This window comes from Pestalotiopsis fici, assembly GCF_000516985.1.
Source record: "Pestalotiopsis fici W106-1 unplaced genomic scaffold PFICI_Scf_1, whole genome shotgun sequence".
Taxonomy (NCBI): domain Eukaryota; kingdom Fungi; phylum Ascomycota; class Sordariomycetes; order Amphisphaeriales; family Sporocadaceae; genus Pestalotiopsis; species Pestalotiopsis fici.
This window is the reverse complement of record NW_006917091.1, coordinates 6,683,533-6,709,880: the sequence shown is the minus strand read 5'-3', so window position 1 is coordinate 6,709,880 and position 26,348 is coordinate 6,683,533. Positions and strand designations below refer to the sequence as shown.

General features: G+C 51.1%; 5 protein-coding genes across 5 annotated transcripts; 2 read left to right on the top strand and 3 right to left on the bottom strand.

The window, feature by feature from the left end:
• Window positions 1-702: 702 nt before the first annotated feature.
• PFICI_01956 (uncharacterized protein) lies at window positions 703-3,216 on the bottom strand (the record flags this gene model as incomplete). Its single annotated transcript, XM_007830537.1, has 2 exons — window positions 703-1,893; window positions 1,960-3,216. The coding sequence occupies 2 exons, from the start codon at window positions 3,214-3,216 to the stop codon at window positions 703-705; spliced, it is 2,448 nt and encodes an 815-aa protein (XP_007828728.1).
• Window positions 3,217-9,008: 5,792 nt separating this feature from the next.
• On the bottom strand, window positions 9,009-10,248 carry PFICI_01955 (uncharacterized protein; the record flags this gene model as incomplete). Its single annotated transcript, XM_007830536.1, has 4 exons — window positions 9,009-9,161; window positions 9,221-9,371; window positions 9,678-9,798; window positions 10,026-10,248. 4 exons carry the CDS (start codon window positions 10,246-10,248, stop codon window positions 9,009-9,011), a joined length of 648 nt encoding a protein of 215 aa, XP_007828727.1.
• Window positions 10,249-17,013: 6,765 nt separating this feature from the next.
• On the top strand, window positions 17,014-18,552 carry PFICI_01954 (uncharacterized protein; the record flags this gene model as incomplete). The annotated part of the gene is made up of 1 exon (XM_007830535.1): window positions 17,014-18,552. One exon carries the CDS (start codon window positions 17,014-17,016, stop codon window positions 18,550-18,552), a length of 1,539 nt encoding a protein of 512 aa, XP_007828726.1.
• Window positions 18,553-19,777: 1,225 nt separating this feature from the next.
• On the top strand, window positions 19,778-22,228 carry PFICI_01953 (uncharacterized protein; the record flags this gene model as incomplete). Its single annotated transcript, XM_007830534.1, has 1 exon — window positions 19,778-22,228. The coding sequence occupies one exon, from the start codon at window positions 19,778-19,780 to the stop codon at window positions 22,226-22,228; it is 2,451 nt and encodes an 816-aa protein (XP_007828725.1).
• A 110-nt stretch (window positions 22,229-22,338) lies between these two features.
• PFICI_01952 (uncharacterized protein) lies at window positions 22,339-24,266 on the bottom strand (the record flags this gene model as incomplete). The annotated part of the gene is made up of 7 exons (XM_007830533.1): window positions 22,339-22,925; window positions 22,983-23,404; window positions 23,481-23,558; window positions 23,626-23,716; window positions 23,786-23,885; window positions 23,945-24,050; window positions 24,127-24,266. The coding sequence occupies 7 exons, from the start codon at window positions 24,264-24,266 to the stop codon at window positions 22,339-22,341; spliced, it is 1,524 nt and encodes a 507-aa protein (XP_007828724.1).
• Between the last annotated feature and the right edge of the window lie 2,082 nt (window positions 24,267-26,348).

Here is a 26,348-nt window from a genome sequence, read left to right as displayed (position 1 = left end):
TTCTGGAATGCTTTAGGCGACCATTGGTGAACATGGACTTGACGGCCAACAAAGTGCCTCGTGATGAGAGACCAGATGGCAGGTTTGGGAATCAGAATCAAGATCCGAAGCTGATGCTAGCCCTCACGCCGGTCTGGTGATAGGACTGGATACCTTTGGAACAGGAAATCCGCTATGCAGTAAAGGCACGGAAAACGACGAATCGAACCCCCGACCAGATATGCAATGAGCCTGAAGCCTGATCTTGTCCGCCACTCAGGTGGATCTTGGGTATCCGTCCATGTTGACCTTGATCGAGGTCGTGTGTATTGGCAGACGAATTTTCAAACGGCGAGTTTCCCTTGGCCACTGTCATAATTAGGGGACACTCCCGGCGGCATGTACCACACGCGTAGTCGTCTGTCAAATCTATCGGGTCAATCGGATTCGCTGGGTCAATGCCCAGACAACTTTCAGATCCTTCCTTGTGATCTGATAATAAGGGTATCGTTCAAGAATAAAATCAAGTAGTGTAGTGAATAACGCTTGTCGTAATAATAGCAACTGCGTCATTTGAAGACCTCGACCTGCGCATGCCTCGGAATTATCGTAGACTAATCAAGTCGAGACACCAGCCCCAGGGAACCAAGTTTCTCGTTCTTTTCGTTGATAAAGAGACGAAGGAGCAGTTGGTTGGCTCCACAAACAAGAACCAAAAGGAACTTATTGAGCCGTTACAGGTTCAGTGCCGTTGGTGTGCGAGTGTCCGTTGACCATACCCGTGCCATTTGTCAAGTGCTTGGTGCCGTTGACCTGGTTTTCCTTGCCTGCAGCGCCCTTGGTCTGCTCGGCATCAGAGGCGCTGGATCCGTTCTTGGGAGAGAACTCGGGTACCTCGGCAGACAACGGAGTACCATTGGGGTGTGTCTGGCCGTTGATGCCATTCATCATGCCATATGGTTGGAAGCCGTCATGTCCGTATCCTGTGAATTGGGCACCGTTGGGATAGAATCCATTCGACTCAACTGGGTAGTGGTGCTGGTTCATGTATGGTGTGGGGTACATGGTGGAACGGTCATGCTTGAAGACATTGGCAGGGCCTTCGTCAAAGTTGACTTCCTCGTTTCGGGAGCCGGTCGGGTAGACGTAAGTTTTCCACTCCTTGACACGCCTGATGCGGTCGCGGTTGTCCTCAATGCCCGTCACCAACTCGACGTCGGGGCACTCGACACAGGCAATTCGAAGCATGTGCGGGTCAGGAGTCAGTTGCTGGATACGCGTGAAGTTCTGAATCACATCCAAGAAAACATAACCTTGAGAATCCATGCAGCGTCTCAAGTACGAGTCCTTTAGTAGGTTGTTAACCGAGAAGTAGTACGAGAGCTGACGGGTGAGCATGGCCAGGATGTTCTGTTGCTCATACCAGTATGGCTGGGGCGCCATCATGGCAGGCATGGCCTGCATCGCTGGGTCTACATTCCAGTTGGCAGCTTGCACGTTGTTGCCACGGCCATTTCTGCCATTTCCACGGTAGAAGCCACCAGATGTAGAGTTGCGGGATGAGTGACCATTGGTCGGGCCACCAGGCATGCCATAGCCTATGGAGACATTGCCAGGATAAGAGTTTTGGCGGGAATTCATGTGGCCATTGAATGGCTGTCCGTTGGATCCAAAACCTCCATGGCCACGGTGGCCTTGGCCATTGGCGCCAGAGTGGCCGCCTCGTCCACGGTTGTTGCGCTTCTCCGACTTGGGGACATGGTGATGATTGTTCTCTTTGGCAGCTGGCGTGAAGGACTCTCTGGAGGGGTCAGGTCGAGTCTCAGATTTCTTCTCGTTGGGAGTTTCAGAAGCTTGTGATTGGTCCTTGCTCTCAGACTGAGCAGCCTTAACAGGCTCGTCGGCACCGTTTATCTGTATTGTAAAAGTCAGCTGGTGAAACCAACGATTTGATAAATTGGGATGGAGGCGGTCACATACCGTTGGGGTGGTGTTCAAGCCTTCCTTTGCTGCACCGGATGCCTTGCGAGCATCGCGGGAAACACCAGCATCGACGTCGGCACGCTTGGCGGGCGCGGCTGCTGCAGCCTTGGAGCCATTGGCACCATCGAACTTTTCACCGGATGCTCTGGCAGCACCAGAAGCCTGCGTTCTTTCTGCTGGGTTCGACAATCCAGCATGGCCTCGCGCGCCGGTCTCCCGGCCACCACGAGGCGCACCAGTTTTACTACCACGGGGGTTTCGGCTGGGAAGTGGTGTTTCGAAAACTGCGCTCGGCACAAAGGGAATAGCCACCCATTTCGGCTTGTCCTTGGGACCAGAGTCAGCCTTGTCCTCAGAAGCTTCCTCGGTCTCAGCTGGCTTGGAAACAGTCTCCTGTGACTTGATCTCAGTAGCAGCCGTCTCGGGAGTTGGCCACGAGGCAGCATCCGCAACAGACGGAAGTGATTCGCCGCTGGTCTTTTCGAATGCCTTGCCACCACGGGCAGTATGACGTCGAGGAGCTTGCTCTGCAGCATCCTTGGAAACATCCTTCCGTTGGCCCTTATTCACATTGACTGAGGAACGACCAGAGTTGTCAACTTCACTGGCAGCAGTCTTTGCCTTGCTGTCTTGAGCATTGGCAGTGGCAGTGGATGATGTGCGTGCTGGGACAGGCTGGACAGTCTTTGTCTGGGCCTCCTTGGCCCTTTGGACCCAAATGTTGACGGTAGGTATCGGAGCCTCGGATAATTGCACCTTGGGGGCCTCGGGCTCCTTCTCCTTCTCTGCGGTCTGCTCTTGGTCTGAGTCCTTGTCGGCAGCTTTCGACTTCTTGCCCTTTCGTGGCTTTCTGTTATCAGAAGTGTCAGAACGTGCTGATCCACCTTTGACCCGTCTCTCGGGTGTCTCAGCACCCTGCTTCTTTTCTGTGGAGGCAGAGACAGCAACGTCTGTCGCCGCACTCTCCTGTACAATCTCGGCTCCTTGAGCACTTTGACTAGGAATATCCGAATCACTCTTGTTTTGGGAATCATCCGGCGTGACCGACTGTGTGTTGGCGGACTTCACGTCAGCGTCATTTGAGGTAGTCGAAGCTGCTATCGATTGAGAAGCAGCGGCTTCACCAGCAGGAGCCGAGGAATCGGCGCCTTGATTGCTCGTCGTCGAAGCGGCTTGGCTGACGGCCGGCTGGGGGGCGGAAGATGCAGTAGAAAGCTGGCCCTTGGCCGCTTGAGCATATGAAAATGTCGACATGTTGTCTGATGAGCTTGTCTGAGACAGCTTTGACTGTTCCTGGTACGTAGGCGAGAGAAAAATTCTCAACCCTGTTTTCGCACCAGGGCTGTATAGTTTCCGAGGCGAACCAAGGTCACTTCAGGCGAGGTAGCCTCTCTCGGAAGATGAAAAATCGATGGTCGCCCTCTAGGAAGGCGAGCAACGCTCCGCTGACTTTGGCTGAACTCGGCAAACAAAGGGCGAGAAACTCTCGTGCCGGAGGGAATCGGCCGCAAATTAGGTATCGCTCCGTCGAAGTCGTTGGGGAAGTGGTAGACAGCACGGATGCAGACAAGGTGCAGGAGAACCAATAGACGATCGTAAGGAAGGGGAAAATTGCTTCTGGTCGGCTTAAAGTCTCGAATGCGGGGTGCCAAATGAACAAGCAGAATGCACAAGGCAGAAAAGCTTGAGAAAAATGTGTCCCGCGAAGTCAAAGTCTGCAAGCGATTGCAGTGCGCTTGGTGAGATTTTTCTTGGTACGAGTGTCAAAAAAAATTTGGTTCAGAGCGCGGTCGCTGCTAAGGGATTTTTCTGGTGCCGTTTCGATGCGACGCCAGGTAGTGTGTGCTGTATCCGACTCACTGCCCTCGGGTTGGCAGAGCTATTGTCGATTCAGAAGCTTGGGGAAGACGGGTAGGAGGGAGGAAAGGTGGGAGGGGAAACAGAATTTGAGAACAATCCTGAATTCCTGTCCTTTTTTCTCAGAGACCCAACAAGTTGCAACTGGTGACGAAGAACGGAAGTTGCTTCGAAACAGAATTGGTGAATCGCTGAGACGTGGCCTTGTAAGATGTTATCCTGCCGGCTGGCTTGGTGGGAAGGACACAAGACTAAGCAAGAGTCCCAAGTAAGCCTGAGGAGGGAACAAAAAAAAAAAGAAAAAAAGGTAGCGATGATCTGTCAGTGTTCCTGAAATTTCGGACAGAAGCACGGATCGGACCGTCGGTCTTTTCGGTTGCTCTCGAGGGCGCGCGCGTGTGAGGAACTGCTCGTAAGAGGGTCTTTGGGTCAGGTATCCGGCTGGAGCAGGACCTGGGCGAACAGTTGTAAAACAATTGCTGGCACGGGCGACTGTGTGGTGCGGTGACTGACTGGGGGGGAGGAAACCTCAGCGCAGGAAAAAAGGCAAGTGAATCTGTAAGACAGAAAAGCGAGCAGCGTCCAAAGGTTGCTGGCACTGCTGTGGCTTTTCTGATTCTACGATTGACTTATTTGCCCACGAAATTGCTTGTTCCGGCAACACCAGTGCCACTCGAATTGCTTGACACAACAACAAAAAATAAAAAAAGTGAAGAGCAGGATGCTATTAGAGGAGAGGAGGGTTTGTGTGGAGGGTACAAGTTGGTAGCAATTTTTGTGTGCCTTTTCCGCTGCTCAAGCTCGAGGCCCGATAAAAAAAAATTTATTATTATTTTTTTCCCTCTTTACCTACTGGCGCGCTTTTCGATTTTACGGCGCCGGCCCTTGGCTGACTAGGGGAAGCATAGACACAAATTGTGGATTGTCAGGACCCTCTCTTCCGCTAGACTGACCATGACTGGGTACCGAATAGGCCTGAATGGAGTGAGCAAGACGCTGCCGAAGTTTGAAAACATAGTGGCATGTCGCCTAACTTCGGCGAATGTGAATTTTTCTATCAATGAGGGGCAATGCCTTTTTTTTTTTTTCTATCGGCCATTTTATTGTTGCCAGGGCACCTATCGCTGTCCATCTCCTCTACTGTACCTAGATGTACCAAGTATACAATCTTCATCGTCAGCCTGTTCTCCCCTTCTTACTGTTTCTTGCTTACATGCAAACATCGTGACATTTGTTCCTCTCTCGCAGCGTACAATCATCGGGTAATGTCCTAACAGCATGTGTAGCACGAATTCCTTGTCTAGGAGGGATGCGTGCCATATCAATGACATAATGAAGGTGCTGCAACCATCAAACCGTCCCCATCGCCATTGCCATTGCCGGAGAGTACTATACAGTAGGTAGGAATACCCTAAAATAACATTGAATGACCTACAGTAGCTACCAACCAGCATGCAATTCCTTTGACTCTCTGTAACTTTCATCCATGATATTACCCACGTAACGCAGAAAATGCCGACGTCTCTAAATTTAAACCGTCCGTCCGCAGACTTTCCCTTTTCAGTCTCGTCCATGTTGCGTTGTATCATGGAGTTTCAGCTGCTTCTGCTCAACAGCGAATTCTTCCATTCCGTCACGATGCGACACAAGCCTTTTCGGCAGCCCGGCTCAATAATCTTTGGGTGACTGGCTGTCCACATCAACCCCTCCACAGGTTTCCTTGGAGTCGGAGAACGAGGAGGGGAAACATTGCTCCCCTCCTCTCTCTCTCCTCTTCCTACGGTATGTACCGTACCGCACTGACTGGCAATGCAAGTGTCTGGGGCGTCTCGTTTTCCAGAGTCGTGTGCGTGGTGGAGCAGCAATCAATCCAACTGGATTGCGCGAATATCTCATATGAATCCCGTTTGTGTCCACTTCCGTGCTCCGTTTTCTGCTTACGTACATAGTAGTAGCAAGCAAGCAGCACCAAAAATTGTGAAAATAAAACCGAGGTCACCGCAGAGAGACAGAGCCGATTTTTACGAGGGCTTGAGACCCGGGTCTTTGCAAGGTTAGCATTTTAAATTTTATTAACCAGCATGATCATCATCGGCCTCATCATAACAAGGCATATAGGATGATCCTTTGCCTCCATTCATCTATGATAAAAAAATTAAAAAAAAAATAAAAAGTCCCACGGAAAATGTAGGCTCATTCATATCCACAGGTCCACTATGTGTGTACGAGTCGTAGGCCAATCAACTACAAAGTACTGTCTGCCCTCTTGCATATTACATTCTCTCACGTGCGAATGGTCGGAACTCCATGTTCTGACGGGGTTTTCTTTCCGGCGTTTGCATTGTGTCTCTTCCCGCCGGTCGAAATATGCCTGGCACCAAAAAGTCACTCTGTTACTACTCACAGAACATGAGATCGAGGTATCACAGGCAGGCAAGACTGTTGGCCAAGATGACGCACTTCCTGTGTTCCTGACTAACATGGACAAGCGAGACCTTTTGGCGTCTGGGCCCCAGGATGGGATTTCTGGTTCGATGCTAGGCCCTCCGTTGTTGGTTGCATCATCAGGAACCGCGAACCCCGCGTGGCCGCATTGGGGAAACCCGTTCGGTCTTTTTTTCCTTGTGCGCGTGTGGCGATTGTCTTGTTCTTAATGAAAAACGGGCGTGTATTTTTGCTTGTAAGATACCATAAACGCACCGAGAAGATGGCGGACAGAAATCCAACTAGAAATGGAAACCTGTATATGACCAATGTTTCTTTTCTGCTGTCCAATTTTTTTTTTCCAGGGTCCAAAAAGATCTCCACTATATGGAAATGGGCACATGTGTGTGACCTCACCTTCAAGTGCTTGTTCTGGGCCTCCAGCGGGTGCCGAATTGAGCCCGGACCTACGCGTAGTCACAGCGTTCGACAAGGTCCTATCCTATACCCCGGGGCAGCCAATCACCATGCGCACTTTTGAATTATAATGTTTGTGAATAGAACTCGAGAAATTGCTTGCATAACTCTCTTCCACCACAAAGAATTGCAAAAGCTCCAATCTGCTACATTCGAGTCTCGAATGTGAGTCGGATAACTGAGTCGATCACTGATCTGATCCAGTCAGAAGCATGAGGTTCTCGTCATGCAGTCACGCGCAGGTCTTCGGCAGACCCCGTCCCCTTACAAACTTTGCATGTATTCACTCACAACAGAAAGGGAGAGAGAAAAGATACCTACTCACGACCAAGAGTGGGAAAACAAAAACACCAATGACAAATCCCGACGGTGACTTGGTGTTTCTCAAAAGAACCTTACCGCGCAAAAGTCCAGCCCTACCTACGGCATATATGGGCTTTACCCTTCCTTCTGCTTACCTACTGGTGGATCTACATTCCGTATGGAGGGACGGCAGCGCGCCCTCCTCTCAACCTTAAAATACATCGGCAAGTTTCTGGAAGCCTTTTTTTGTATTTTCTTTTTCCTCTATCAACAAGAAAAGATATCCTCTGGTAATTTTAGTTTCTGGCCGATCCTGGGTTTTCTCGGACCTAAAGAATTATTCCGTCGAGCTGGAAAAGGAGGCTGGAACTTGCAGCCTACACTTTTTGAGGCACCAGGCGGGCCAAGTTTCTTCTGGTTCACAACACCATCAGAAGATGGTCTGGGGAATTTTGTTGACAAAGGTACAGTATCTTGGTTCGAAATGCTTCAAAGACGATCAAAAAGCACGTTTATACGAAACCCTTCTTGTATTTTTACTCCGCGGGAAAACCGGGGCCCTCAAGACCAAGAAGAAGAAAAAAAGTTGCCATTTCAGCGTCGTGCATCGTTGCAATTCGGCTCGTATATCACCCAACTAGATAAATGGATATACCGCTGACACCTGTCATCCAACCAAGCCCACAGCGGGAGTTCCGGTTGATGGCCCATTGAACAACACCCCCAAGATATATACATGATGGCATAACTGGCAATGACTTGATTAAAGTGAGAAATAAGAACATGATCTTCTGCCGCATATCCGTCTCAATATCGTCAAGTTCAAAAATGTGCAAACATAGCTGTTTCTTGACTCACATGAGCAAACACGGAACGGCACATGTACTACATACACCAAAGGGGGGCGTCTCTGACGATTTATTTTGAGAATCGCCATCAGCTAACGGTCTGAATCGTATCTTGGAAATCGCAAAACAAGTTCTTGTTTTGCTTCCAATCTAGGTGGTTGAAAATATTCGTCGAGATAATCGACGTGGGAACTAAATGTCCCGTTTTGCGATTCAAAGCATGTTGTGTTTCAAGTCAGACCCGTGAGAAAGAAGCAAAACTCTATAACAGACACACTATACTCCCTTACGTCCGTTAGGAAAAGAGATCACCTGCATTGGGGGCCGGGTCGGATTCCCATCAGATCTTCTTCCAAACACGTCACATTCTAGTCGTAACTTCACAAGTACCATAGGGTCATGCCCGCGAAAAGGAAATGGTAGAAATTTTTGGCTGAAACTCACTTTTTGCAAACTTGATCATCGCATAGGCAGGAAGTAAACAAAGCAAAGCACATATCGTCGTTATATTCGGAATATACTCTGCAAGCGTAAAAAAGGCCCAAAGAATACGGTAACGTGTGCCGTTGACGTCTCGTAGAGAAGCCACTTGCAAGTGAAGCAAAGGCCTCGAGATGTTTTAGAAACGCCAACACGAACCCTTCTATACCGATTTGATGCTTGGAAGTATACAACCCCCTTGACAGCAGCAGACAGATATGCACTTGTGTACATGATCCAGATTATAAAGTATTTTGTACAGTTGGATCAACGAGCGAAGGATGGATGACTCATACCATGTCGGGGGACGCTGTTGCCTAGGTACATGATCGTTGACTCTGCGCTTGACATTGCGTCCCGGCTTCGCCTCGCAGATCAGTATTGATTGGGACACGGGAGTCACACATGCACAAGAGATGGGTTGCGCCAGAGACACAGTTTTCCCTGGCTTCGAATGTGGCTGCAAGTTCAAGACGGAATTGGCAGTAGTTGATACCATCACATGCAGCGCCGCTGTCAACCTTGCCAACACTACCAACCTCAAGATATCTAATCGGCATTCATTCTTTTTGCTAAAGGTCAAAGTAGAAATACATTTTAGGCTCCCTCAAATCGTACATGCGAAATATGTCAAGGACTTCGATCAGTGAAGGTAGATTAACCAGTCATCCAGGCAGCGGCGCGTCGGGCACCGAAGGATGTGGCGAGGCGCAGGCCGCTCGAGCCCATGGGGAAGTAACTGACAAGATACCATATCAAGCAGGCCAGCTGAATGATAGCCGCAATCAGGGTCAAGATAGAGTTTCGCAACTGGATAAACATGAGTGAAATGACTCGGGTGGGAATGATAATGGTCTTTGGTAACTCACGCCCATGGAAAACCATATCGTCAAGAAGATAGAGCCAAAGTAGGCTGCAGTGAAAGGTAGTCGGTTACCGGAGAGGAGGTGTTGGATGTAGGCCATAGGCCCCATCATGGCACCCCATGAGCACAGGAACAGGACGGAACCAAAGGACCATCTAGGAGCAAGAGGTGTCAGTAACACAGCAGCAGAAGGGGTTTGGTCAGGTTGCAAAGAAGGAGGCATTCGGGCGGAGGGATCGTAGAGCATCTCGGGAGCTATCTCCCTCCAGTCGATCACCCGCTGGGAATGCAAGATTGAGTGCATATGCAGAGCGGCTCGCTGCATAGGGCAACACGACGGCTTCAGTCGATATGTTGATGGTCCAGTCGGGCACTTGCCTGGTTGACCACATGTTCAAGCGAAGCAGGGATCGGATAGGGCACGAGGGAAATCAGGACAGGAACATCTACTAGGCACTTACAGCGTAGCGAACTTTCGAGGCTTTGCGATCAGGACAGGCCAAAGAGCAAAGCAGAGAATAAAGCAGGCTGCAGCAGCAATGTTGCAACCACCGAAGATCAGGAGGCGATCCCAACGGCTCACTAGGTGATAAGATCGAGATCTCTGGTCAGCTTCTTATCTGAACATGGGAATTGAGAATGCCCATGTGCAAAAATAGACCACGAGATGCGGCAGCTAGTCCGACTGCGACAGTCGCACATGGACGTTCTTTGATAGCTCCACAAAATCATATAATATCCGAGACGGAGGCGGGCAGGGGAACGAAAACAGGGCAAAGGCGCAAGAAGGCGTAGGCTGTATCACTCACAGGCGAACCATCCCTCTTCTTCCTCGCGGCGAGTGGGAGCTGGGAGCGGTGCGCCGGCGCCCTCGGTGGTGGGCAGTCGCACATATCCGCGGTCGCCGAAGGGGTTCAACGACTGGATGGAGGATAACAGGCCAGACTGTTGGCTCGTATTGACGGGTATGTCTGCGTCGCGACGGGACCAGCCCAGCGAATTCATAGACTCTCGGAAAGACGCCGAAGCCATGGTGTGTTGAGTGTGTTAATAATGGATGGATGCGTCTGGTCGAGAAGGGTGAGCAGTAGCAGCAGCAGCAGCAGCAGCAGCAGCAGCAGCGGAGCCAAGCTGTCGTTTGTGGCCTCCGAGACACGACGTCCTAACCTAGCTCTTTCTTGCTTTGGCCTGTCTGCTTTCAAGTAGCTATATCCCGGGTTCCGCAGCTCGAGTCGGTCGTGGCGTGACGTCGCGTTTTGATATGGGTCGGATTCGTTGAGGGTCCAAGGTCGCAGTCGATGCTCATCCGGGTGTGTCCGATGACCCTCCCTTTCGACAAGAAGTTGGCAGTGTATGAGGCTATGGGGGGTTTGAAGCAGGAAGCGTCGTCGTCGATAGCACTAAGGGGATTGGGGTGGGTGGGGTCAAAATGTGGCAGATGGGCGCGTGATGATTGGCTCCAGTCACGTAAGCCTTGTGTGTGTGCGCTGATGTTACCATGCTTGTCACTCTATCAAAGCTGCCGCGGATTTGACGGCTCCTACCCCCACAACCTTGAACCTGAGAACCTGGTAGGCTTCTTCTCATTGCCCATCTCTTCTCTGCTACCCGCCCACTAAGGCATGTATGTAATGTATATGTAGGTAGGTAAGGGTTTTGGAGACATACATACATACAGCTTAAAAAGGTGGTGTGTTAGAGGCAGTTATCGACTGATATGCACGACACCCACTAGAGCTTTGGTATGAAGGGTTCAGGGTGAGAAGTGTGTGGATTTCTCTTTTGTTTGTTGACTGTCTTGGTTGATCAATCATCAGCACATGATCCCAAACTGACTGGTGTAAGTCGCATAGTGTGTGGAGTTTGATACCTTCGCATTTTATGTAGGTATGTATGCGCGAAGGAGGATGTTAGACACGATGATACATACACAATTGCTCCCAACCTCCCCTCGTCCGTCTTTCTCTTCTTCTACTACGTTGCGTGGTGCGTATAGCGGCTACTTGGTTCACGATGACCGTGAGAAGGTATTCCTTACCTTGATATTGTTGGGCTTTGAAGGAGTGTCTAATGCGTGCGTTACCGTGTATGTCATGCTTCTCTGGCATCTTTCCATGTCACCGATGCTTGTCGGTCGCCGGGCGTGGCTTTTATGAGGCTCAGTCCATGGCCGACGCGACGCCCGCGTGGCAAAATATTGGTTGCAGCCTGCTGATATATCTGGGGGGCCTGTTTGAGGCCTACGCAAGCTGATGTCTCCAAACATGTCGCAATAGAAATACCACCATGTGAGCAATTCGCACGACACCCTCTTGGTCAACATTGCCTGCTTGCCAGATTCATGAAGCGCCCGTATTTCGATATGCACTAGAATGTTTACTTCCTTGTACTCCACACACACACACACACACACACACACACACACACACACACGCTGGAACGGGCGGGAGGGAGGAGCTCAAGTAAACCGCAGCTTATACGGAAGTAGATAGGTAAAATGTATGTACATAGTAGGTTGGCATGTAGTCTGAAGCTAGTTCAATACGTACAGTATGTTGCCTTCTTGTAAGTGATAGCGTACATGGCGGCGGCTAGCTCGGCAACCAGATCTGTATATATGTGATTTACTGCGACTGCCACCACTGAGAAGCTAGATACCTAGATAGTGGAAGAGAGCGCCTTTTGGGAAAGGTAGCATCTTGTTTCTAGCTTTTCTTGAATACTGCCTCTATCCTGGGAGCTTTTGTGCCCAACACTACTTTTACAGGCTCTCATGATCGCACCGTGCCGAACGGACACTATCGAACCTTGCCCACCGTCCGAGCCCGAATTGATGGAGACTTGAGGACTGGGGGCTACCAAGTGAGTTGATTGGTCATCGCATCCTGGCTTGCATCTTCTCATGCCGGTATGCATGTATTACTGTATGTATGTATGTTGTATGCATGTACATACAAATGTTTTGTGGTGTAGAAATGGGATGTACGTGATGTATGGGCATGTATGGATCGCCGTCGGCATGGGGCTGTTCGGCATTGGCCTTGTCGTGCATGTTACGAAACGTTTCTTCCCGACGTGCTGTCGATCTGGGGAAGCACATCCAGAGAAGCCGAGTGGCCTGTTCCCTCCTCGTTTATCAAATCAAGAGCTACGGTTATCTGGACGTTCTACATGATGCAATGATGGTGGCGGTTCATCCGTTCTCAGGAGTGGATGTGACTGAACTACCATACATAGCTACATTTCTAGGAAGCTTGACTATTACCGGGCTCCAGTGAGCGAGAACCATGCGCTTAATCGGGAGCACTACTATCCGCGAGGACTAATATTAGAAGTTCTTGAGAGTGAGCGATCTTGCCAGCGGCAGCAAAGACAGAAAAGAAGTATCCACAGGCCCGTAAGCATGAATGAGATAACCTTTGGGGCGTCAGAAAGGTTTAATTGCCCTCTTCGGATTCGGGTACCTTTGAGTTGTGAAAACACTCCCAGATGCCTGGGTGGTGGTTGGGCGGTTGGGCGGTCAGCACTGAAAAGATGAGACTAGCCTCAACTCTATACCGTTGCTCGTATGCCGTGGCTGACGAGATCCGAGCACTCCTTCAGGCACAGCTTCACTTATGTTTTCTACGAGATAAGACCATCTTTCCCATCTTTCCCGTTTTTTTTTTTTAACACTGTCGGTCAGTCAGTCAGGTCTGATTGGATTCGATCAAACCTGTTTTCTTTGTGTGTGTGCGCGCGAGTCATATAGGCAGGCCTGGCAATCATGTTGGGCGGGTATTTAGGCTGATCCACGATTGACTTCCTTGCAAAGATACATACCATACATCCATCAGGGAATGTTCTTATCTGTCAATCTTGGGAATAAATGCCATATTTCCCAGCCATGCGCATTTGCCATGAAGAAGCAGGATAATAGCGCTAATCCCAAGGCAGAAGAGGTGTGGTAATGTGTCTCACCTAGGTAGGGTGGCTGACTTTCACCGCGTCACGCGTTTTAGTATAGTGCCCTTCTCTTTTGAGGTTCCCTGGTTGCTAGCCGTCCGAGATTGCCCTGTGTAGTACAGGCCGTGGGATGGGCAACAACCCAGCTTATACATGACAAACGCGAAAATGGTCCGGTGCGAGGGCATCTTACACTCACAGCACACCACTATGGCCTAGAGGAATTCCCAATGTGGGCTGCTCTTGCTTAGACAGCAGTCATAAGACGCACCCGGTAGAGCGCGAAGGGGCTGTATGTAGCTGGCGGCTTGGAAGAAAAGCCCGATCGACTATTTGTGGGTGTCATCGAACGTACTCTCTGTATTTGTAAAGGTAGACAGATATAAGAATCCGGTACTTATGCTATCGCCCCCTTCGGAGAGTTCAAACCGCTCGAAGGAACGAACGTACCTCTTAATACTTTCAACCATATATCTACCTGGCCTACTTGGAAGGGAAACAGACTCACTCGTCTTTTGCCTTTCAGTATCTACTCACATCTCACACTTGATTATTTGCTGGATCGAACGATATCCGACTTGCCGAGACGGTCCTAATTATAGACGACATCATCCTGCATGCGTGGCTGCTGCGAGAGAGACTCCCCTATACTCAACGGAGAAGAAGCTCTCAAGGACGCCCTCGTCGCGGCAACGGAATATTACTTCCGTCTCAGCCATCCCCTACCTGCATAACCGCGCAAGACTTTTTTGTTTTTGCCCTCTCTGCAGTTACATGGACCAAAGAGCTTGGACTGCTTGGAACATCATAAATCTTGGGCTTCAAGACACGACACACTTCAAGTCTTCAAAGCAATATTCGGGGAGGATTTCTGACAAACGTGCAACACGGCTGAACTCTACGACCGCCAACGCCTCAAAGCAGCTTTATTGGAACGCCATCTCACCCGCGTCTGGCGATATACCTGTCCCTTTCTCTGGCGGAAGTGGCATCGGCGGCGATATATCATCTCACCCGGGGATTATTAGCGACTGCAACCGCTACAGTAGCCGCGAGTTACCTCACGAAGCGGGCCGATTTCGCGACTTTTATTAGACACCACAAGCGACTGGCATCTCGAGCATAACCTACCCACTGCGAGGCCTGGCTTTGAGACCACCCAAGAACGCCCCAGATAGATTTCCTACTGCGGCTGCCGAGCTTGGATCGTCGTACGAGCCTCCTCACGCGTATCGCCGATCTTTGGATCTTCAGGGTTCTCCCGCCTGCTTATTGAGGACCCATAGCGGGATCGGCGAGAAGAGGAGACTTGCTTGCCTTGCATACTTCGTGCATTACTGCATTCTCTCCCCTCATCCGCCCAATCACCACTCGCCTCTCCTACCGCGCTGCACTTGCGGCGAGACACAGAAATACTCTATCAAAATCCCGATCGGTCAAGATACAAGACCCGGGCAAGTTCGCTTTTGGACATTTAGGGTTGAAAGAAGGCTTTGAAGCTTTCCCATTGTCGAAAGCCTCCAGCGATCGAGAGTGGATAATAATCTGTCGGCACCTTACCTAGGCCATTTGTGCTAGCTAGCGGGGAGTCTGCCAAGTCTGCCTTGTTCTGAGCAACCCAAGCACTGTACTTTGCCCCTCCATCCCCCTCCCCTCCATTTTCCCCTCCCATCAATCGATTAGGTGCCATCACACCAACCCGAAAGAGGGGGTACATACATCCACCACCCTACCACACCGCGCCTGCAGGTATTCCACACCTACCTACCTACGCTACCTGCCTCCTCTCCAAGTTGATCTAGTTCATCACTTTCAGAGGGTAGAACGAGCTTGCAGGGGCCTTGATCCTCAAGTTGCAGCTCCTTTACAGCGGACGCAGCCAATCACAGTTGCTTTCCCACCCCTCGGCTTCCCTAAATCGTGTTCCAAGGAACCAAGGGTCGCGCGCCGCCAGACAACCGAATACCTTACCGTCGTCCTTCGACCGCCTTTGATTGATTGAGAGGTCTCACTCACCGCGACTTTGAACCCATCCAAGGCGTTTGTTCATTACTCGACAACATTGCCTAACCCGACCAAACAAACCACCATCCAATATACATACCGGCCTGCGAGACTCGGAACCGTCTTTTCTCTGCGAGACAAATCAATCGATCGCGATACATAATACCACTATTGCGCTCAGCTTCTTTTTTTTATTTTCTCCGGCCGACTACTCACTCTGGACGAGGCAGTAGCGTTGTACCGCATCATATAACCACTACTTGGGAATACGAAATATTCCAGTGAGTATCAATAACCTGTCCTATATATCCGTCCACCAATATTTCGGTGACCAGTCATAACTGCCTGGAGGCAGCCATTTAATCATTTGTTGATAAGTCTCGTCTCAGCTCCCGTCAGCCCAAGAACCCAACCATTTCCAAGTCCGTCCATACAGCCCATTCCCACCCACCGACCGCTGCCACCACCAACGATACCGGGGGGCGGAATCCTGAAAAGAAACCTCAAAAGAGTCAGTCAATCCATCATCCTGGCCGCGCACTCGACTCAAGCAAGTCAACGTCGCTCCCAGCTTTGCCCGCCCTGACTGTAAAGTAAGTCACCGCCCTGCTATTCTCTTTATTTATTCTTTTCTCGTGAATTCATTTCTTGATTGCACTTCGAGACTATTTTCTCCCAAGAAATCTTGTCTTTTCTTTTTCTTTTCTCTCCTCCTTCCCGGACGCAAAAAATCCGCATTTGCGCGCGCACATCTTTTCCCTCACACACCTCTTTCCCTTTTCCGCTGCATTCCCTCCACAAAAACTCCCATCCCGTCAGCCTTGACCCGTTTCGTCTCCAACTTTTTCTCCACGACCGCTACTCCGTCCCCATCTCTCCATTCAATACATACATAGACTTTCCTCCACCGCCCGCACCCAGCCCATTCATCCGTCACTTCAACAATCCGATCGGATTTTCCCAAGGGGCCCAGCCCGTATGCGCATGAGCCGAGAGTCCTAACATACTCCTGTTGCAGCCGAGTCTAGATCCCATCTGATCCGAAACTCAACTCGGCCTCCCTGATCTCCATACGACAGTGGAAACGACACATCAATAATTCGTGCAACCATCGGCTTTCATTGCCTCCTAGCCGAATCCAAGCGCCCACCATTGCAACCTAACTTATCTTCCTTATTTGGCGACACGTTTCTCACCACGCCTGTCTGTACCTTTCTCTGGCCTCTGTCTGACCTCAGAAGGCGCAGCAGCAGTTTTGGGCAATCCGAACAAATTCCCCGACTGTCTTCGGCTTTGAGCCCGCGATTTCGCCGCTGCTGACTCGATCGTTTCCCCCCAAAGACAATCGGTCCTGCACCCATTCACATCGATAGGAACCATCCGTCTCTAATTCGACCATACACCTTACGTATCGCCTTTCACCGCACGCGCGACAATTATTTTTCGGGTTTCAAGCCTTTCTACTGGCCTCGGTTCGCTTGCGCGCACAGCTTCGTGAATCATCTCTGAAAACTGTATGGCATAACAGCCGAAACCTCCGCACAAAGACACTCTCCAACCTGGTAAGTTGACTCAAATTTATACTTCTATAATTATCTCACCCATGCACTTCCTTTCCTATCCAAGAACCCAAGAGACATCAACGACTCAGCATGATTCATGCTTCGGATGAGGCTCGATCGATTGCTACCTCTCTGAGGAATGCGGGGCAAACTGCTCCCAACGATCTGTTGCGATAAATGACACCCGCTGACATGGTACTGATATCGTCGCAGAAACCAAACCACCACAATTCACATTATCTTTACCATTTTGTTTGATCTGAATTGATCGATCTTGTCATCGGCCATGTCTTATTCGACCTACAACCAGTTTGGCGGAAGCCCAAACATCAACCCCAACGACCTGCAAATGTCGGGCGCGCATGGATCGGCATTCTCCAATAACTTCAATGGAGGCTCAAACGGCTTTTCTAGTGGCTCGGCCCTGTTCGGCGACGAGGAGCTCCTGGATACGTTGAATAGCCCGACAGAGCAGACACCCCCAACAATGCAGGGTCAAGACTTTAACGGAATGAGCATGGGTTTCACACAAGATATCTACCCGTCGCAAATGAATGGATACTCGAACACTCCAGACGGCGACCCCATTCAGAGCCCTTTTGTACACAGCTATGGTGCTCAGACCCAATTCCACCAGATGCAGAGGCCGACATTCGGCGCGTCATTGCAATCTCCGCTCTCCTATTCTGGCTCGCCTCACACTGCGAACGACGCCGAGGGTGACTTCCTGAACGCAAAGCCTCGAGCTCGGCTATCGCAAGCCCAGGCCCAGGCTATGCAGCGCAAGGCTTCGAATACACGAAGCCCGCTTACACCTAGCACAGCCACGGCAATGGCAGGTCTTACCGTTGGTTCGCACGAGTCTCCGGCCTTCGGCGCCCAACCGATCAGAGCTCCTCAAGCTCACCACGAAAAATCGCCTTCAAACCAATGGATGGCTACGCCCAAGAGTCTGTCGTCATTCCCTGGATCTGGCCTGTCCTCTCCTTTGCAAAATGGATATGCACACCCGCATCTAGCTGGCATGATGCAAAACGCCGGCCAGTCTTTACCTGCCAGGATGGGCGGTCCTGGATCGACCGTCAAGTCCCAAGATGACAAGAGAAGGCGCAGGCGCGAGTCACACAATGCCGTCGAGCGCCGGAGGAGAGACAACATCAATGAGCGCATCCAAGATCTAGCCACACTCGTTCCAGGTCACCGACTGGACGACGAAAAGATCAAGAAGCTTCTGACGAACGGGACGCCGCTGTCTCCGACACTGACCGGTATGGCACACCCTGATCAGGCCACATCTGCTCTCGCTGGGCCTGGGGCTAAGCGTGCCACTGGTGCTGGAAGTATCACCACGGGTCTTCCAATGGATGACAAGGACAAGGGTCCCAACAAGGGTGACATTTTGCAAGGCGCTGTCGGATGGACTCGAGATCTCATGTGGATGCTACACCTCAAGATTCAACAGCAAGAGGAACTCGTCAACACAATCCAGGAGCTTGGTGGACACGTCCCATTTGAGATGACTGAAGATGAGAAACGCATGCAAACCGAGCTCATGGAGGTCATGTCGGCCATGGCGAGCAGACCAGGCAAGAGTGAGGCCCTTTCGTACACACGCACAGACGGCTCGGGCTTGAGAGTGCCGCATCACACCGACTACAAGGGCGAGCCTCTCAATGGGGCCACCGCGATGGATGCCATCGCGGTTAGTCCAGACGACCCCAGCCCAGGTGATCTCGATGCTGAACTCGCTAGCACAGATCACTTCTGGGGCGAACCTGATGATCTCAAGGAGGAAGATGAGTACACGATGGATATGGTCATGTAAGCTGATGCTTACTTGAAGACTCTTCCCGTGTTTCGTTTGCTTGCTTTGCATGTTCAGTCTTCTTGTTTCCCGCCTTTCTGGCGAAGATACACTTGGGATGGACCGGTTTCTCATCTCTCTCCACTTATGGGTTGTGCATATCGCCGGTGACGCCTTGCATCGCATCAGGGTTACATCCATGGCTGGGAGCGAACAGGCGTTTTATTTCTTTTAATTCCCATGCAGCAGTTTCTCTCTGGACTTTTTTCCTATCTCGTCATTGCTTTCTTTCTTTTTCTCCCATATTGTTACTTACATCTTTAGAGCAATCAATGGCTTGCCGTTGGTTACAGGGGATTTCTTTATTCATTTCCTTAGTCGTGGGATCGGATTTGATTTTACCATGATACCTGAGACGCCATTGGTCGGAGTTTGTTAGGGCATTTGCTATACCTCGTCATTCACCAGCGTTGCTTTGATCGCCAGAGTTCTTCAATAAGACCATTATCTTTGGAGCGTTACTGTAGCCTCGTCCACGGACTCGGCATTATATAGTTGTATCTTGATTTACAAATCTACTCAATACTCAGAAGAAACCGTGCCATTACCCGTGCTCGCCGTGTACACTTTGTTAAGTGAATTTATTTGGAAGAGTTGTGAAAAAGGATACATGACCCAATCATGCTGCAGTATCATGTTGTCGTGAATGAAAGATGCTCGCTCTGTGTAGGCCGAAAAGATGGACGCAAAGTGGTTATGGTAAGGGGTTTGCACCGTGCGTGAGCTTTGGGTCGTTCGTACTGTACAGCTCTGCGTTTGCTCGGGGGTACCTACCTAGCAGATGAGCTTATCACGAGGCTGGCCAATAGCCTACTTTGTTTTCTCCTCATCCTTACTTTTTTGAGGTCCTGTTGCCGCAACCTGAATTACTGACCCGAGATTGATCACCTAAAGTCAAGTTGGCTTCAGTATCAGATGTGGCTTCACACCTGAAGGATCGCTGAGGCAAGAAGGCGGCCGCCTGTTTAGCTGCGCAATTGAAGGATCCCAGAGGGCATAGACGGGCGCTAGGTACAATAGCGATGTGATGCACACACGGCACGTCACATATTATATCAAGCAACCCTTCACCACTCAATGAAGCTGTGGCAATTCTAGTTTTCGAGTCTGGAGTCTCTCTCCATAACTTCAGCCGAAGTAGACAAGGAACAGGAAAAGCCGGGCTCGTTTCAGAAACACTCCGAGGATGGCTGCCCCAATTGTGCCTACCCTTTCCAACTTTCTCGGCGTGGCTCTGGTGATCAACAGATCGCGCGATGGTCCGCGATTTGTCTTTCACTACCCGCCACGAATACCCGCCATCAATGCGCACTCGTCATCTTCTGGTCGCGGTGCCAAAGCAGCTGGTACCGACGACGAACTAGCAGATAATGACGACGACGTGTTACTTGAGCGCATTGCCAATGTTGCCATCGGCGCTGGCTCGCAACCGAAGGGCGTGGACCTCGCCAACTGGAACCATGACGACCACCTGGAAACTGAGAACGGCTCGCAAATCGTGCCCTGGGAACACGTCGGTGGCTTTCCCACCCGGGATCTGGAGAACATCCTGACACCCGCCCGGGCTTATCATAAGAAACTTTTCTCCTTGAGCCTAGACCAGCTATGCACCGTGAGCTATCCCATTTATGTACCCGAGAATGGTCTTTGGAAGAAAAAGAAGCGGCAAACAAAATCGCAGCTCAGTATGAGTGGAAAGATGAGTGCAGCACCGGGCGATGACGGAGAAAAGAACACAGGCAATGGGGAACCGTCGATACTGGCTGCCAGCATTCCTCAGATTGAAACACACGACCTGGCAGACGATCCGGCCACACAGGACGAAGGAGATGCGCACGATGACGTGGGGGCAGCTGAAGAAAAGAGCGAGGAAAAGAAGAGCGGAATGACCATGTTCAATCTAGTCTTTCTTCTCAACCCGAAGAAACATGAAGCAAAGGAGCTTGTTGAACTACTCCACTTCCACATTCTCCGCAAGATCAACAAGGCTTACAAGTATGCACAACAGCGAAGCGATTTCGTGTGGAAGGAGTCCAAGAAGATACTCGCGCTCAAGGACAAGGGCCGGGAGGACAAAATTAGGATGACAGTGCTCTGGCGCCAAATACTCGAAACGTCCTCCTTGGCGGCCTCGATGCAAGACGTTTACGAATCTGTATGCGCCAACAGAATTGCAGCATTGCAACTCGATACGCCCCAAGGGACTGTGACTCATTCCGTCCAGATACCCGTGCCATTTCACCTACCAGACATTCCTAGTCCTGATGATCCCGAGGCTGAGAGACTGAGAGGCTTATGGATAACGACGGCGAATAATTTTGCAGACCTGGATATAGCCGCCATTGACGACCCAGCCTTTTTAGACAAGACATTTGCTTTACTCCTCTTACATGACGAGAAGAAGATCATCGCGGAACTCCAAAGCGATCCGGATGAGACGACAAATGGAATGATAGAATTTGTGCGCTTGAGTAAACCGACATTGTCATTCCATCAGATCGGACAAGGTCCGACACTCTCGCCGGCCCAGGTTCGTCGATATGCGCAGCATTTCATCTTCTGGCGGAGAGCCATTGCCATCCCGCCCCTACACGCCAGGGACATCTACATTATGTCGCCCAACAGCAAGACATCGGCACTACCGACGGCAAGTCAAGCATGGGCTCGGGCATTTCCACTCGCTCCTCCGCTGCCCAGTTTTCTGGCCGAGCTGAGCATGGCCCCAAGGCCGTATAAGCACTTTTGCCCATCCAAGAGCCACCGTCCACAATATCTCCAGATGCTGGCGTGGCTAATGCGCGGAGGTTGGGTTACACAGTTGTGTACATTTGCCTACGTGGTCGTTTGGCCTGAAATCCAGTACGAGGTCGAGTACCAGATTGAAAGGGATGAGATTAAGAAGACCGAGAGCGCCATAGCTACTGCTGCATCTGCGTCCGAGCACACTAGCGACAACCCTTCGTCACCAGAGAGTCCGCCAAGTGATGAGCAGGGTCTGCTCTCAGCCGAGAGCGTTAGAGCGGCATCTGAAGACGCAGAAAAGGGCAAGACTCCCCAGCTACACTCATTAGCCACCTTTGAGCCTATCCGGTCCCGCCCGACGACGCCCAGCCTACGGGATGAAGACCTCAATGACAGTCTCATTCTGAGCCCACCGCTATCCGCAGCAGCGGCCACCGACATGGAGCGATCCATCTCGTCGCTACCGCCACTGTCGGATACTCAGGAAACGCCCGTCAACCCCAACGAGTCCATTGCCGAAGCGGCGCGGCTAACGCGTCTTGCGGACCGGCGCACGCGGGATCATGCCGACCGCGCCGCGCAGCACGCCCGGCGTCCGCATCCACGCGCGACGGACCACCCATCATCCAACAACGCGGCGCACCTGGCTCACCTGACGCCTTACGTCATTGTCGACGCAAAAAAGGCCACGGGCAAGGAGAGCATGTACCTCAGTGCTATAGGGCGGCGACTCCGCGACCCGCGCGTCCGCGCCAAGTGGCCCGTCTTTTGGAAGTACTTCAATGGCCACTCGGCGCTCGAGCGCATCGCCCTTATGGAGGATCTCAAGAGGAAAGAGGCTTGGTCTCTCTTGACTGGCATGAGCGAGCACTTGGTCACGGTCAGGCATTGGTAGAGATTGGACAAAAGAGTTCATGGAGTTGTCTGTAAATCAGTATCATGTATCAAATGTCAGAAGTGGAATCAGTATGCAATTTCTCTATTAAACAGTTATAATTTTGTATTTTATACTTTGCGCCAAGCAAAGAGCCCCTTTGCAATCGACAGGCCCTCCTTGGCCTTGGACGCAATGGAAGCGCGCTCAGCGCGGCTGTTCTCATGACGGATTTCGTGAGCGACGGCATAGTCGTCATCGTGAATGGCGTGCTCGCGCTGCTCCTTGCTCTCAAGGCGAGCAAGGTCGAGCTCACGGACCTTCCAGGCGCGCAGGAGCCAGATAAAGACAAAGGCTAACAAGTACATGAAGCCGATAAAGAGCTGGGCGCCGCGGTACGAGCGCTGGCGGATCTCGAGCACAATGACCTCGGCAAAGGTGGCGGGAAGCACAAGCACGACCCAGGTCAGTGACAGCGCCGAGGGCAGCAGCTGTAAGCCAACGACCTCGGCGAGGACGGGAGCCGCCGTCGCCCAGATGACGCCAGCACAACTTCCCGCCAGCAGGGCAAAGACAATGCAGGTCGCGAGGGTAAAGGAAAAGACCCAGAGCACCAGGCACAGCACGCCAACAAAGGCCGTACAGAGCCCAGCTACGTTGAGGCGGCCGACAGCGTCACTAGACACGCCAATTATGGGTCGACCTAGGCCTTGAGATACTATAAGGGGGTTTCTTTGTAAGTTCATGTCCAAGATATGAGAAATATGATACATACAGTTGAGTAGCGCTCCAACGAGTGAGGCATGCGAAGCCGAGAGCCCGACGTACTGGGAGTAATCCACAATGCTAAAGATGAGCGCCGTATATGGGATGAGGGACAAGGACATCCAAGCCAAGTAGAACAAATACGAGGGCCTCTTGAATAGCTTCCAGTTAAGGGCAATATGGACTGACCCAACAGCCTTGTTCCTGTCTCGGATGAGGAACCCACAGATGCAGTTGACGACGAAGCAGATGATGGCCAGGACCCGAAAGGTCCAATCAAGGCCAATGGAGGAGATCATGGCATTGGTTCCGAGCGAGTAGGTCAACCCGCCAAAGCCCGAACCGGCGGCGGCGCAGGCATTGGCGAGGGACCGTTTCTTGGTGAACCACTGCGATGGCACCGGTACCGATGCCACAAAAATGAGGCCCATGCTGCAGAAGAAAAACAAGGTTGAAATATTAGTGTTCTGGACCGCAACTGAGAAGAGGGTTTCCTGCAGGTACACACCCTACGCCGAAGCAGATACCCTGACTGAGGATGAGATGCCATAGCTCGCTTGTAAACGATGCTCCAATGAAAGAGGCACTGCAGTGTTGCGCGCACTCTGGTTAGCCAGGTTCTTGACTTGCAGATTTCGCCTTTGAGTCCTTACGTCTCGAATACCGTGCCCAGCCATATGGTCTTTCTCGTGCCGAAACCTTTCAGTCCTACCAGGGCTGTAGCAATGGGTGAAACCAGCAGTGCTTTTCCCACCCAGCTACATTAGCATTCTTGGAACCATAAATTTGTTTCTTTCTTTAGCGTCAACTTACCAATACCGATGGACAGTCCTCCTACAAAGGCAAAGCCCAGGGAGCTCGCCCCCTCAATAGTCTGATTCCTGAGATAATAGGCCAAGAAGACGGCATAGGACTGTTTTGTTTTTCTCATGTCAGTTGTTGAGACTCAGACAATGTCTCAGGTGTACTTACCGAATTCAGTCCCCAGGTGTGAAAGTTGAGCAGTGCAGCTGCAGTCACGACCACCCTGGACAAGCCGCCAAAGTCAACATTGATTTCTTTTTCATCAGGAACGTAACTATTGGAAAAGCAAGAGAGAAAAAATAATATTGAATGGCAATATCTGTATTGATAGCAAAGAGGGTGTCACGAACCAGCCATAGCCTCCGTCCTTCAACTCATTGGTACGCGATTGTGGTTCCTGCGTGGTGGCGGATGTGGGTTGGTGCGCCTCGTTGACAGACGGGACTTCGTCCATAGTATCACGTTCCGTCTTCTGCTCCGAGTCACTCATGGCGCCGATGGGGTCTGGGGGAACTCGTATATTTGGAGTGCCCAGGCTGCTTTTTCTCTCTTGCTTCGCGATCAAAGCTCATCGAGAGAGACGGGTTAAGCAATTCCGCAGATTTTTTTTCTCTCCCCTTACCATAATGACCGAGATTGACTCCTCCCTGGTCACATATCCGCGCCCTACTGCGAACATCGGTCGTCGGCTCAGGATCCGAGGCAGATCCATCCCATGCTCGATCCATTCGCCGGGAATAACGAATAACGTAATAGCAAAAGTCACCGGCTCATTTTTTTTTTCCTCTTCTCCCCTTGGCTGCCCTCCCTCCTTTTCGGCCTCCCGAGTTCCCATATGGACCATTCGGCTAGTCCACCCACTTCTTCTTTGCGGCGGCTTCTAGTGTCGCCAAGGGGGAGCCATGGCCATAGCCGGAGATGCACTTCCCCCCCGCGATGGGCGGCTCACCATTGGTTTGCAACGGTTGGGCGCGGCCATCGTTTGGTACGTGAGTATGTTTAGTTTAGCAAGTATGTAAACTGACGGCGCCCCTGCGTCATCGGGAGGCGAGAGACAACATGGCAAGCATGGCTAGGTTCAAATGCCGAAGCAAACGAACTGCCTCTGGGTTAGAGTAGGCGTGGAAGAGTTCAAGGTTGGTGTCATTGATTTAGGGCATGTCATGGTCCAGGGGGAAAGGTTTTTGGGATGTTGTATTATGATTCTGAGTGAGAAGTCAAATCTGCGGCTTATTTTGAGACCTCGAGGCGACACTGAGACGGATATATAGTACCAACAGACGGTAAAGTGCTCTCAGCTTTATCCTGTTTTGTTAGCATGCAGAGTGTCTTGTCTTGACCTTTGCAGCACCCGCAACGGCTTCGATTAAAGGAGGAAAGCAAGAGACTCCATAGTCGGAAGGATCTGATGATGATGTTGGCAATTGCAAGTGGGCGAAACCCAATATTATCGATTCGGTACGACCGAGAGACCTTCAAATCCTTCTCATATAGGAGAGTCGCACAAGAGATCCAGTGTACAAGTATACCCCGGCATATGCACAGCTAAGCAGTTGCTTTATCAGCAGTTTGTGTGTTCACTGACGTGACTTGTGGTTGTGCACAATGCACATTGCTTTTCCCCCTCTGTGCCCCTCCCTTAGCTTCGCTCACCGCAGCGTGCACATGTGATGAAAGCTCCCGTTAACAAAGACCGCCAACTGCGCCCAACACATGCACTAAGACAGAGTTACTGGGGCCAACCGTCGCCCAGGGCAACGTGGTGCTTCCTGAAGCCAAACACGAAATTCTAGCGCTTGCGGTTAGACCCATCCAGCGATGGATTTGCTGAGATTCTGCTTGCAAGGGTGGTAATCGGGACATGGGTCAAGGGAGGACTGGGGAAAGCTTTCGGCAGCTCTGATTCGCGACGAAAAACACCATTCACAACACACGATTCGCCGGGCTTCCATGAGCAAAGGCAGAAACGGACGTGCATCTCGAATTGGGACGGCCGTTACCTACCTAACCTTGCCCACCTAGACCCAGATTCAACACCCGGCCACCTCCCTTTTTTCAGCCAGCAAAACCGCACGCAGCTTTGCCAGCAGCCAGAATTGTCTGTTCAGGCGCTGGGTTGGTTACAGGAGAGTGGAAGAAACCAAAACAACCGGCCACTCAGACCAGGTCTCTTCCACATCATCATGCATCTATGCGCTGCGCTGCGCTGATGCATTGCATAACCTCTGACACATTGACTCACACATGGGAGAGACATACCTTGATGTTGATACTGCTGTATACAAAGCATACCTACTAATACCTAGCAACTCCAGAGTATCATAAACACATGCATCTCTGGAACCTCTCTCTTTCTCTCTCCACACATGCCAGCTTACACATGGTCCGAACATAATATCTACAGGCATCACCCCTTTCTCAGGCAACCTGGAGACGCCCAGTAGCTAGTAAACAGCATCGAATATCTACCTGCCCAATCCCTACCAAAGCTGCGAAGCTGCGAACCTACTGCTTCCCTACAGGATTTACATCATCGGGCCAATTTCGTGTTGCAGGAACTACTTATTGATTG